Source organism: Macrosteles quadrilineatus, unplaced genomic scaffold (assembly GCF_028750875.1).
Source record: "Macrosteles quadrilineatus isolate MER2022 unplaced genomic scaffold, UCM_ALF_1.0 Scaffold_2__2_contigs__length_208266976, whole genome shotgun sequence".
Lineage (NCBI taxonomy): Eukaryota > Metazoa > Arthropoda > Insecta > Hemiptera > Cicadellidae > Macrosteles > Macrosteles quadrilineatus.
The window spans coordinates 176,354,887-176,369,770 of NW_026542595.1; the positions used below are offsets into that span (position 1 = coordinate 176,354,887).

General features: G+C 36.2%; 1 protein-coding gene across 4 annotated transcripts in view; it reads left to right on the top strand.

The window, feature by feature from the left end:
* Positions 1 to 14,884, top strand: part of LOC128987718 (afadin-like) — a 253,441-nt gene that overhangs the window by 44,319 nt on the left and 194,238 nt on the right. For all 4 annotated transcript variants that reach the window (XR_008490271.1, XR_008490272.1, XR_008490273.1 and 1 more), the window contains exon 2: positions 13,701 to 13,829. Coding sequence is in view for 1 of the 4 variants with exons in the window: in XM_054408712.1 (XP_054264687.1) it covers positions 13,710 to 13,829 (120 nt within the window). In the remaining 3 variants the exon portion in view is untranslated. The remainder of the gene's footprint in view (positions 1 to 13,700; positions 13,830 to 14,884) is intronic.

Genomic DNA, 14,884 nt, shown 5'->3' on the forward strand with positions numbered 1-14,884 from the left:
CATCAATGTTTACATTTCTGTTTCAAATATAAACAACATAATAATAATGTGCCTTGAACAAATTTTGAGGTTAGCCAACCAAAAATTTTACTTTAGGCCTATGTTTTTTCTGTTCCCTCAGAAAACTATGGTCTTGCGAACATCATTAGTTGTACGTTCGTTGTTCCATTTTAAACACCAATCACGTAACCAACCAAGTTTATTTGTACCTGGTGCTATTTCATCCGGCGCAAAGTCAGTAAACTTCTGTAACTTTGGACTTAAAAACTTTGGAAAGCGCTTGGAGTAGATGACTTCGTTGAGAGCGCAGTCCTTCAAAGAATACACCTAAATACATTTTCTGAGTTCTCACCTGAGTTCTTTTTGGATTGTTCTGTATCTAATGATATAAAAACTTCGGTAAAAAGGTTCAAAGGTTAATCGTAATTTGTATCCAATTTTATATTAGACTCAATTCGAGTAATATAATTTTTAGTTATTTCCAATTGAGTATTTCAGTTAAAAATGAATATCTAACACTTTTTCAGTCCATTAGATCCAATAGATTTCGTATTTTACTGCCTGAGCATGTGAATCAATAGGTAGACTCGCAACTTGATTGAATTCATAGTTGACATAACCTAGATTGTATAAAGTGTGCATGAGGCTGTATATTTATACAGTTTATCTATAGAATATATTGTAAGCAACACCGTTATTTTTATAGTCAATTTACTTGTTGTTTTTATTGTTAGTATATTTTACGAAAGTTTTTAGGGAATTGTGTGGTGCAAGTGAGGTAATTTAGTTTTTTGTTCTATACGTTACTCCAAACACACCAAGTAGTCCGAAATTCATGTTATACTATACATTAGTGGTTTACATCCATATTTTAAAGATGGTCCGCGATTACTCGTAGCTACCGGATTCAATTTAACACAACGGAGTTTAACGCAGTTTGCTAATTTCTGGTAATGTTAAGTAGTATAAAGAGCTGAGCTGATGCCTAAGCAGTAATTGCTGTCTCTTGTTGCATTATACTAAGTGTCCGCGAGAGGCCAATGGAAAGAACCTGCGAGAAAAGTTTATTCAACCCGTTAACAAAACCACAATTTTTAATCTTAAAATCTTTTTTAAACGGAATACTTAAAATAAAATTGTGTATAAAATGAAATATTATTGCATCCCAGTATTGCCGTTTTGCTCAACATTTTCTTTTTAAAGGTTGTATAAGATGAATTTTTCAAATTGTATTTATTTCTAAGACAACTCCATTAGTTTATAGTACAGTATGTTCCGCAGTAATACTCGTTTTATGGTTAAGACCTTTTGTATACCACATGCGCAATATTTTCCTGTATTTGTTGTGGGAATCTGTTCCGTAATAACATTTAGGTTGGATACGTTTTACTTGATGATTGTTTATTTGAAATTTTGGTTCAAACCCAAATGAGTCCCAGTCTCCGTGGTTTAGATTTGCAAGTTTTGCTTGAACGTATAAAATAAAAACATTTAAATGCAAGTACTTACCTTTGCTTAAAACAAATATATAAGGATGAATTCAACATTAATTTATCGCTTTCGCTGATGGCCGTGTGTGTAGCTGCCTCATACCGATTGCATTGCAGTACAGTAATAGCTATTAGCTCCGTATCCATATGGCCCAATGTATGGGGAGTGGTTATAAAGGTTTAACCTCTAGTCCTAGTTGATTGTCAGTTTGGTGTGTTGGCAGTAGTTTCCAAGCAAGATATTTGTGGCAATTCAAAGTCAATTTACATGGTTTGCAGACATGTAATCAGCCGTTCATATAAAAATGTGTCCAATGTCCAATGGTTGAAGAAAGTTAGATACTTCAGATATTACTCCACCAACGCAATAAAAATTAAATGTTTGAACCATTTTTACGTTCAATTAGTTTGAACCATTGACTATTAAAAAAGGGGGACCGGTATTGTGGTTAGGTTAGGTTTGTAGGTAAATTAGTACGCGATGCATCAGGATAGTTCAAAACAAATACAATTAAAACACGATTTGGTACTATTTTTTATTGGAACGATTTTTTGGTCAAAATCAGCTGACTAAGTTAACAATAGGAAAGTGTATCGCATGTGTACTCAAGTCCTGATGAGTCTATTTTATCCGATGAAATCCAAATACCAGAGCGATTTTTTAGGTCGCCCAATGCTATATTTTGGTCAAAACGTAAAAAGCTAATTTATACTAGTAGTACGCTTATTCTGCGCGTAACAGGATGAATGAACATGAACGCAATAATGAAAGAGTTTACCCACACCTAGCACACTTACCGGGGTCACTGGTGTACACAATAATGTTATTTGTATGGGCAAATCAACCCATGAGTGGGGGCAAATAATGGTGAGTCGGTGACTCAAGTCGGTAGCGTCACGCGAACTTCGGGCCCAACGCAGCGATGTCGTGAGTTCGGATCCTGGTCACTGCCACTAAATTTTATCAGTACAGTTCACCTTTGTACTGTACCGGCTCACCAATTGCTTTGCTGTAAACGATCCACGCACGGGCGAGGTTAAAAGAGGCTGGACCAACCTCTAAAAAAAACCAAATCTCAGTCAACAACAATCCTAACTTCTCGTCCATTAATTAACCAAAGTCATTGGTAATATACGTAATGTAATTCCTGTTTCCCTCTCTTCTCATAGCATTTTATTATTGCAGATACGTTAATCTAACTGTCAAAAAGAGTTCCCACACTCTGGACTGTTCACCTTGACTACTTCCTTTACCACTTCCTACGTCGTGGACCTGTTTCCCTCTCTTCTCATAGCATTTTATTATTGCAGATACATTAATCTAACTGTCACAAAGGGTTCCCACACTCCAGACTCATCGCCTCGACTACTCCCTTCACCACTTCCTACGTCGTGGACCTGTTTCCCTCCCTTCCCATAGCATTTTTAGAATTGCAGATACTGTACATTATTCTAATTATCACAAAGGGTTTCTACACTCCGGAATGCTCACCTCGACTAATTCCTTCACCACTTCCTACGTCGTAGACCTGTTTCCCTCCCTTCCTATAGCATTTTAGAATTTCAAATAGATTAATTTAACTTTCACAAAGGGTTCCCACACCCCGGACTGTTCACCTTGACTACATTCTTCACCACTTCCTACGTCGTGGACCTGTTTCCCTCCCTTCCTATAGCATTTTAGTATTGCAGGTATATTAATCTAACTGTCAAAAGGGTTTCTACACTCCGGACTGCTCCCCTCGATTACTTCCATTACCACTTCCTACATCGTGGACCTGTTTCCCTCCCTTCCTATAGCATTTTAGTATTGCAGGTATATTAATCTAACTGTCACAAAGGGTTTCTACTCTCAGGACTGCTCGCCTTGACTACTTCCATCACCGCTTCTTTCGTCGTGGACCTGTTTCCCTCCCTTCCAATAGCATTTTCGAATTGCAGTTACACGAATCTAACTGTCACAAAGGGTTTCTACACTCCGGACTGCTCGCCTTGACTACTTCCATCACCGCTTCCTAAGTCATGGACCTGTTTCCCTCCCTTCTCATAGTATTTTAGAATTGCAGTTACACTAATCTAACTGCCACAAAGGGTTTCTACACTCCAGAATGCTCGCCTCGACTACTTCCATTACCACTTTCTACGTCGTGGACCTGTTTCTCTCCCTTCCTATAGCATTTTAGTATTGCAGGTATATTAATCTAACTGTCACAAAGGGTTTCTACACTCCGGACTGCTCGCGTTGACTACTTCCTTTACCGCTTCTTACGTCGTGGACCTGTTTCCCTCCCTTCCTATAGCATTTTATTATGGCAGATACATTAATCTAACTGCCACAAAGGGTTCCCAGACTCCGGAATGCTCGCCTTGACTACTTCCTTCACCACTTCCTAAGTGTCGTGAACCTGTTTCCCTCCCTTCCCATAGCATTTTTAGAATTGCAGATACATTATTCTAATTGTCACAAAGGCTTCCCACACTCCGGACTGCTCACTTTGACTACTTCCTTCACCACTTCCTACATCGTGGACCTGTTTCTCTCCCTTCCCATAGCATTTTTAGAATTGAAGATACATTATTCTAACTGTCATAAAGGCCCCCCACACTCCGCAGCGCTCGCCTTGACTACTTCCTTCACTATTTCCTTCACTACTTCCTACATCGTAGACCTGTTTCCCTATCTTTCCATTGCATTTAAGTATTACAGATACGTTAATTTAACAGTCATAAAGGGTTTCCGTACTCCTTTCTTTTCACTGCTCACCTTTCCGCTTTCTTTACTACTCTCTACGTCGGGGACCTGTTCCCCCCCCCCCCTTCGCATAGCATTTTAGTATAAAAATATACCAACATTTTTGAATATTTAATATTCAATGCCAACATTAATTTGAATAATGTAAAAAGCTGCTTTGTTCTAAATACATACATACCTATATACTTTCAATTAAAAGGCGACATTTTAATACTGAACATAAACGGTATATAACTGCCGACTAATATTGTTAAGTTCAATTTATTATTATGAAAGTTGTGATATTTAAGTAGCTTAAATAACATTATTCTGAAATCTGTGAAATTATAATGATATATATTCATAGACACCAAACTGTTTACTCCATGAATAAAAGAGCTTAGAGTAAAAATCGTTCTCTCTGTCTTAAGTAGACAACAAAATTGTTGGTCGCAAAACGTAAACAAATAAAAAGAAGAAGAAGGTCGCTCCTAATGTTATTCTTATGGGACAAATTTAAAAATGTTTTTTAAGTATTTTATAATTACTACTGAGCGGAATCGTCTAGAATTTTAATGGTGTCTTTACACTGGTGTCATAACTATTTGTGCAAAATTTGAACGCTATAAGTGCAACGGTTCTTGAGTTTTAGGTGCGAACACACACACACACATACTCCAGCGGACAACTTTTCTCCGACTCCGCTATATACGATACATAGATTCGTTCACTTCGTTCACTCATCTATAAGGAGATTGTCAAAATACAAAAATGTTCAATAGGAGTATTTTTTTATCCCATAGTTCGTTACAGAGCTTCACACCGCACATCTTGTTCCCCTCCCTCCCTCCGTACACCAGGGCTGCTTGTGTTTCCACCCTTGTACATTGCCGGCTAACTCTTTTATCCGTGGCTATTCAGCTTCTGACCCTGCTTTCTTTCGAATAAGATTTAATTATTTTCTGTTTGCACTCTCTTTGTTATTCATCCGGCGCTCGCTGGAATATTTATTCACCCTCTGGCAACTCTAGACTTTATAGTGTCGCTTTTCCATGCTGTATGCGGTATGTAATGGGAAATAAGCTTAGTGTCCATTCTTTCACAGGATCAAACTGGTTTTAAAATATTATTTTATTAGACAGTAAAATCAACTGCCATTGAGTTTGGAGTAATGGTCGAAACAAACCAATTCTAGCCATTCACGGAAGAGTTGTTTACGGTGGCAATAAACCCAGAAATCCCATTTGAAGAATTTATTGTTGTTTTAATGTAAGTTACTATTGCCCCGAGTACAGTTTTTAACTCCAGTAAATCTGGGAGAATCCAACTTATGAATCCAATTCGCATCCAGTCTTGAAAAGCAATCAAACCTTTGTAACATCCATTAACAACATTAGCTTTACGATTTTGATGTGATGTAACCTACTATTGACTATATACTACTTTATAATTGAACTTCTTGAGAATAAAGTTGATGTCTCATTTATTTCATGTGTTATATTGGTTTAAAATTTCCTCAAGTGCAATGAGAAAGTAAAATTTTTTAATCAATCATTGGTGAACATTTGCCAAGAAGTTATGCTAACACTAAGGCTGATGCTACACTTTTCGTGATTTAATTTCATTTTCGCATTAGAAAATATTCGTTGTGAGCGGTTGATGTCATACAACTTTGCATAATAGACTTAAATCATACACACTATGTCAGTGTAATTGGTTTCGTATTTTGTATGTAGTACGTACTTTTACATAGTGGCTCGTCAATTCTAAACGATAGTAACATTCACGATTTGAAAGCATGCTAGTTGTGTAGCGTACTCTAAAAACCTTCATAAGTGCTTAACATTATTTCACTATGAATCAAGCATAAACTCGATTGATCAATTACATACAGTAAGAAAATACCGTGACAATGCTTTTTAATCATGGCCTTGTTCACCTACCAATCAGTAGATAAATAGACAGTGATACACTCATTTTATTTTATTTTATTCTATCCCAACGGACATTCCCTTTTGACATAATATCTTAACATCATCTTGATATACGATCTTGAGCTTCTTAAAATAACTACACTGTGCTCCGGTCCCAATAGCATAATGAAAAAGATAATAAGTCTCAATAATTGTACAAATGTCGCAATAGTTAAACCCTACAGTCCCTATGACACTTCTACAATCGCGCACTACAGAGAATAATTGTGGATATAAAACCTAAATGCTTTTCGATTTCGTTATTTTCGACACTTCCTTGTAAATGGATTACTATTAAGTTTTTTTTTTTTATTTTAATCCATATCATTGCCATTTTATAAGATATTAAAAAAACTAAATGGTTCAAACTCTGGTCATTTTACCTTGTAACATAAACCTTTTGTTAGGTTAAGTCATTATTTGATAGCTCCATGACATAAATGGGTCCGGAATTGATTTCTCTTGTAATAGTATCGGTTCCTTACCGCTCTAACCCTACAATTAATTATTTCAAACGATTTTCTACACAAGCATTTTGTTTTGTATTTCGTACAATTTAGTGGATGTACGTACAGTGCTGTACTATCAATGTCCCCGACTTTTGCTCCATTGTTGTCCCCTCGGCTTGCAGCACCTGCAGATCTCCCCCTTGTGATACTCTGGGTCTCAGTCTCGGCGGCGGCATGGCTTGTGATACTCGTGTGTGATCTGTGATGTGTGATGTGTACTCGGACATGTTCATGCATGTACCTTCTGGGTTTTCGTGAAGTGGTGAAAATGTTAAAGGATTTTAGCAACAGTTATTAGTGCTGAAATAGTGAGTAGTTCACTTTGATGTAATTAGGGATAATTCACTGTGGTGAATGGCGTTTTAAATGTTTAGTTTGACAGGTAAGGGGTTACTTCAATTTATTTTATGTTTTAAAATAAGATCAATATTTACAATTTACAACACGAATTACATTTAAATTTTCAACGTTTACCACCATCTGTATATTAATAGGCAAGCATGTTTCTTTAAAACATTTCTTCTCAGTTCGTATGCATTGCAGGGATATAATATGTTCACCATCCCTTTATAAATTAAATTAGGCTAAAAATAAGCACACAAAATGAATTTTAATAAAAAAAAACTAACATGGGCCTTATGGGTTGCCATGCTATAATATATACAGTGACGAAATAGCAACACAATATAAACAGAAAATCAAAACAAATGGAATAAATTACAATCAAATGTTTTATTTACAGCGTGGGGTGAAATTAGAGAAGCCTGTACATTACAAATTTTGGTCGGGTTTTCGACCACTGGACGACCACTAGTTATTATTATTTACTAACTGTAATGATTACGTAGATCGGGGGGTTTTGCAGAAAAAGATTTGCCGAATTTCTTTTAACAATTTTCCATGAGCTCAAAGTCTGGCCAATTGTAATTTATATTAGGTCTAACGTGATGTGATAAGCTTATATTACAAGTTATCGGTAGTGCGTTTTTACATTCCACAATCGTTACAGGATTCGATTTCAAGTAAAAAATATGTTACATTGTTAATTTTTGCATCAACTAACATCTTTATACATCTACCTTTAAACCTTTTGTTGAAAGAACATTGTTAGTGGTGGCCAAATTATGTTTAAAGGTTTATTGTAGTCATTATCCATATAGTTTTAGCAAAACAATCTTTGTGGAGCTTTGGCTGACATCCTTGTGTATTCTGCACCATTGTGATCCCTCCTCCGTCGACCAGATAATTGCTCGATTTGTCTGTGGGAGCGAGTGAGAGAGTGAGTGTGAATAGGTCGTCTATCTCTGTCTAACTCACTATCTGAGAGACTACATCACGTAGTAAAGGGAGCCTCAGTGATTTGTCAAGAAGGGTTTAACTGTTTAACTGATACCATACCGAACTCTCGGCGGGTGTTCTGCATTTTCCTGTACTCAATACTTTTAGACATTGGCGTCATTTACGCACTAGATCAGCTGTTAGCTGCTTAGCTGATGGTTTGATAAACCCTATCATTTGATGTGAAGCACACGAATACTTTAATAGGTATAGATCATAAACATATACAGATGGCGTTTCTGGCCCGAATCCTATACTTTTTATGTTAAAACATGTTAAATTAAATTATGTTTATTTTCGGGACAGAAACGTAATTTTTTTATGATGCATACTGATTCTGTTCGAGTATTCGTGGTGAAGCGTAGTGAGTGTTTGACTAAGAAAATCAGTGGATTATTTACATTCTTGTGAGTTAAAAAGCAATTGCTCTCCTAGTTGTAGTTTTAGGGGTCGATCGTTCAATTTTTTTTACGTTAAAAGCGTTCCTGGAGTTATATACAAATAAATGATACCTTATGCTCATCAAGCAGGTCATAAACTCATGACGAGTTTGTGTTTGTAAGTTTGTTGCAATACAGTACATGCAACGTAAATTATTTGTTTATTGTCATTAACTAGTATTTTAATTATACTAGTTTAAATAGATTTAGTTAGTAATGTATGTTTTAAATCCACTTTAAGAGAGTGAAACCTGTAATTATTTACCCTCTGTCATGTATTTAAAAACATATTTTGGCTTTATATTAATAGTTTACATATCATTACGTAGGCCTATTGAACAAAAAACACCTCAATTTATATTATTATTAGGACCGATGTATGTGTTAGATAGTGCATGAATTTATTGATGAACACACTCCTACTTGTTATTTTGCTAAGACGCAAATAATGCTTGTTAAAAACGGCAAATTTGGTCTATCGAACATTCTATAAAATAAACTGCCATCAAGATTATATCTTTCCAACGTGTTCTGCACTTTGGATTGTAAGCAACATCCATCAGCGTCGGATCACAGTATCAATTTGTCCCATTTAACATTTCCACAGAGTAAGGCGATAGCGTGAGAAAGCGAGAAAGAGTTGAACGAAGGATCAGCTGTGAGATTTAATCCTTGTGTCATTGAGGTCCTTGAAACACCCCCCACCCTAGACAGCTGTTTCTGTCACACTAGGAAGTTACTAGGTTCTCTTCTGATCCTTTCAAATGCTAATCTACGTACAAAGGTCCGATGAAGGCTTCCGTGTCTTTGTTTGTTTATTGCCCGGGATTGTTGACGATGCTGCATTTGTTTTGTAAGTAAATTTACACGCGTTGATTGTGAAGTGTTTTGTGAGTTAGTTGTTACAGTTAAGCGGGGTTTTTTTTTCGGAAAATAATGTGGTTGTTTTCTGAAGTAAAATATTATTAAGCTATTTTTACATGATAACCCATTTGATTTTACCTCTTAAAACCGCATGTTAGCGGAAGAAGTAGCTGTATTTTTAGGAGCATATATTATGTAAAAATGTTACCGGTTTGATCCTAGAAAAGTCAGTAGCTTTTTGATTCTTCGAAACGTTCGAAACTGGACCTAGCTGCCTTATAATAAAATGGAGATGGTTGCAGAAAGTTAGCTGGTCTATAGCCGTAAAATGCTATAATTTCACTCATTTGTGTATAAATAAGTACCCTGGTGTATTGGAATCGTATTAATCCCATCTAATGTGTATTTTGACAATTGAAGTTAATTACATGCAAAGTAAGGGTCCCACAAAATTTTTAAAATCCAAATCATATTAAATGTTTTTATATTCGGATAAAACACTGAACGATTTTATCTGACCCACGTTAAGTTCCATCACAGATTAAAGAGTACCTCTATATCTGTTAGTTATTCCAACGTTTTCTTTTGTTTTGAATTTTGGACTGGATGGACGTTTTTTACTGGGCGCTGTGACCTTTAACCCCCAATGAGGAAACTAGCCACAAACAATTAAGCACGTTGAATACCAGATCCTTTTCTGGGGTCGGCGCCACTGGACTCTCAAATCCCAGAAACTACGGGACTATTTCTGAACCTCGACACTTCGGCTCCTTGAAGACTGGGTGATTTATGGGCCTGTGGAACACGAGACATCAGTTGTAAGTGTTTCGTCTAATTATCGTACAAACGAGCCCGCGCTGGTGATGACGGCTTACTGTTTATAATTTGGAACGAGCTGTAAAATTTGCACGTTTTAAACTTAGTTATAGCATAGATGAAGTAATATAAATAATATATAGTAATACTAGCTGTAACCCGCGGGCTTTGCCCCGTTTAACTTCTCAAGATTAACTAACTTAACTTTACTTTACTTAACTTAACTTTAACTTTTCAAGATTATCTTGTTCGCATGGTTCAATCACGTCCTGGTTGAAGTTTGTTCGCACGCTCACTCACCTTTAGGTTGGAGCTCGTTCGCTGCGCTCACTTGCCTTCAGGTTAGCTCGTTCGCTACGCTAACTCGCCTCCAGGTTGAAGTTCGTTCGCTACGCTCACTCACCTTTTGGTTGCAAATTAGCTGTTGTCATAAATGTAAAAGGAATAATAGTGCTGCACCCTGTTGGTAATCCTTCTAACATTAATTAATGCTATTGAACATCAGAGAACAGAACCAACTTGTTTAATTGGGAACAGCTGTTAAGATTCAATAATTCCATTTCTTATAAGGTTAACATGGGAAACTCCAGAGCCACTGGGGCGGAGCCCGAAATGATTTTTGAAATAAGAATATGCCTATATGTTAATCGGGAATGTGAGCTATCATCATGCCAAATTTCAGCCCAATCCTACAAGTATTTTTCGCGTTCACTTGTCACAAACATACATCCATACATCCATCCATACATCCAAACTTTCTCATTTATAATATTAGTAGGATATTTTATTATATATTACTATATATATTTTATAATAATATACTATATATATATATATATGTATTATATATATTAAAATATATAGTATTATATATAGTATACTAAAGTAATATATAGTGTTTATTTATTCTATGGTTATAGCTTTGCTACACATAATGTATAAACATACAGAAAAATGTAGTCAGAATGTAGAACAAGTTCTCGCCTAATTTCCATAGGTTTCCTAGATATGAACCTACAACATTGTGCTGAAATGTTATCCATGACTAAACTGAAATAGTGAGATTCCTTTGGAGAATTGAATAATTGGACCATGAGTAGCCTACAGAATTATATTTAATGGATGCATTGTTATCCTTCATTGCTGAAATTTAATTACAACAACTACGAGGCAAACAAGAGACACGTTATTTAATATTTCCTGTCTTGTTATGTTCATTTTTGCATCAATTTAATTAGCTGGGTTTATAGTTTTAAGTTCACATTCAAATACACTTTGATACATTGGTGTAAATATTTTACCTATAGTAAGAGGCAAAAATGTTTCTTTAAAAACTTTCTTCTCAGCTCGTGTGCATCGCTGGGAAAATCTACGCATACTGTGGGAAAGATATTTTCCTGTAGATGTGCAAGATGGCCTTTATAAATTAAAATAGGCAACAAAAAATAATTTTTAAATAAAAAAAATTCAAATGGACGGGTTGCCATTCTGGTGACGAAATAATAACGCAGTATAAACAGAAAATCAAAACGTTCCAATCCCATGTTTTATTTACAGCGGTATGGCGAAAATATAGAAGTCTATAATACATCACATATCTTTGGTCGAGTTTTCGTCCACTGGACGACCTTTAGTTAATTGTATAAAACTGTGTGCTAATTTTATCCATGTACCAACTTAAAATGTTCTTTTAATTACTAAGGTTATTTGATAATACTGAAATAATCATCGCTTCCCCGTGATGGAAGTAAGTTTTATCAATTATTGTCATAATGGAAAGTTGGAATGTACATTCATGGACACATACTCGTTCTAAGATAGTTTTTGTTTTTGTAAAAATAAAAATAAAATAGGTAGTTATAAAAATATTTCTGACGTTGAAAATATATAGAATGTTAATTTGCAAGAACACATCACTTACAGGCCTACAAGCCGACACGTAATATTTCTGACACATTTATCAATGCTAAACCATTCCCGATTTGGTTAAACCACTTAAAACATTCTACTTGTTTGCGAAACGAACACTCGTTGACTAAAATGTCTTCGGCTTTTTACTCGTATTTAATGCAGTCCTAGCAGTTGTTTTAAGTGCAATTCCTACTTGACGAACCTCTGGGTATTTAATATCCTCTTGAAGCCTCTCTCTAATTATTCAGTAAACTTTGTAATGCGCTGCTAAATTTTCACCAAGTTTTGCTATTAATGAATCTTTATAGTCGATATTAATTGTTACATGACCGCTTTGAAAATGATGTATACTAGGCAATAGGCATGTGTATTTGTGATAATGGTAGTCTTAGTTCTATTAACTGCAATAAATTAAAAAGTTTGCATAGTAAAAATTAATTATGGATACACTATCACTAATTCCAGGTGGACACAATGTTAAAGTTTAGTGGATGGTAGGCTATAACACTTTTCGAAACGAATTCTTGTACTCGGTAGATATGTTTTGTATTTGATCTAAATACTTTTACATAGCCGGATCCTCTTCATTTTGAGGTGCGCCAGTTGTTAAACTGCTAGAATTTAATCTATTAGTACAAGATGTAAGGAACGCAGAAGGTTTGATTCTTCAGTTCTCCAGCGATACTCCCACGCTGTTGGCGGGTGAAGCAGAGTGTTTGTGGGGTTTTGAGAATTGAAGTGGCGCCAAATTATCCCATCGCTCAGGGTGGCAGTGACCCGACACCGCGGGGTGATTGTAGGGCGGTCCCTTCCACACCCTAACCTAGGATCACCTAGTTGAGGGTCGGAGTCTCTAAATTACTTTGGGTCTCGGTCACCTCCGGTGTGGTGGAGAGCTAAGTAATGTCAAGTGTTGTGCTTTCATATAATTGTACAGTACAATTTGACCTTGGACACTTCAAAGAATTGCCTTTATGTCCATCATGTAGTACTGGTTTTATGGAATATTATGGGTTTGAATTCTGGAGTTTATCTCTTCATATGGTCCAGCTAGGTAAATCGTAGGTAGCCTCGGCAGTTGTGACCTACCTTCTACCGGCGCCAATGTAATTTTTTTTTGTATTAAAAAGGTTTAAATACCTTTTATCAAGCAATCCATTTAATTGCAGTTGCAACTAGTTTCGACTCCTATGTGGAGTCATATTCAGGCGGTACAAGGACTTCTTCTTTCTTCACATGAAGAGTTTCATATTTAACACGTACAAATAAATAAACATTTACACACGACACAAAACACGTTACGGACACGAAACATTTACTGATCAGTTACGACAACAGACGACGCTAACCCGGCGGAGTTTGGAGTATTGAATGTTGAGTAAACATTTTTGTAAATTGTTGCACGTTATGTATCTTTGCACTTAAGACAATGGTTAAACTCTGATTTTTTTACTAAAGGATCAAAGAGAACGCACTTTATCTGACCCTTGCCAGAAATGGATGATCGCCTTTTAGATTGTCCCCACGTGTTGATGTATCCTTGTTCTAGTATGTGGATGATGTATCTATGTTGCTACATGTTGATGTTGATGTTGCTGTTGCTTCATGACGGTGTTGCCGTGTTGCAGGGCCCCAGGATGAACCCCGAGATGGCCATGGTGGTCCGCCGGACAGAGGAGCGAGAAGCCCTGCGGGGTGTGATCGCTCAGTGGAACGCCAACAGGCTGGATCTGTTCGAACTGTCCGAGCCGAACGAGGTAAGAATATATTTTAAGTTGCACCTTCAGCTGTAACAATGTGTCATAGTGTTTCTTTGATGTTCGAAGTAGACGAAGTCACTAAAGTGTGGTGCCAATTTAATAATTCAACTTTTTAAGACGCCCTTTCTTGATTGGTCATTAAAATTAATATTACTATACATTCGTCTAAGTATAAGTTTTTATTTGGTAGCGATATTATGAAGAGGAAACACCAATAAAGTCAATATACGTTTTGGTAAAACGTAACTTATTTGGCTCACACGTTTGTAGAATTTTAGGATAATTATCTTTGCCGTTGAAAGAATTTTTATTCATTCTATATTCATATTAACAAAAACAACAATAAATTTTTCATGTCATTGTAAATTTAACAACGGAAAAGTAAGGAAGTACCAAGGAATAATAAGGCTACTAAGGTATCCATGACCTTATCTGTGTTGTGACTGATCGTGTGACTCTTATTTATTTTTCTAGTAAAATACAGAATGTGATTTTTGAAAACACCATAACCATTGATCTCATCTAACAACTATAAAAAATTGTACTTTCAATCTCCTGTGATACACTTTTGTCCGAGTTATGTAGTACGATGTACCATTGTACATAGCGACTTGCACTACACCGCTAATTGGTACAAGTTAGTAACTGATGAGGCCCCAGTTGTTAATTCGGCTGTTGGTTGGAATCAGAGTTTGTGCTTTATTTCCCACGGGGTGCCCAACAACCCAACAAGCTAACTCTGTGATTTAGACCGGGGCGGGCGATGCATTTCAATATTGTTTACCGATCGTGAAACCCGAGATCCAAGTTTTAATGTAGTCTCGAGATCGTCGAGTACCTTAATCAAGCCTGCAACGATAAAATTGGCTTTCGGCTTCATCGTGCTGTGTGTTTAGTTCTCAGATAAATGTTGATGTTAACTAAAAGGTAGGGAGTAGAAGATACATAGTTTTTACCTTGTTTGTTTTAAATTTGACATAGAAAATCTATGATGACATAAACACTTTGTTTATGTTAGCGTAAGGTAATAAAGTCACTATTAGGCTACTACG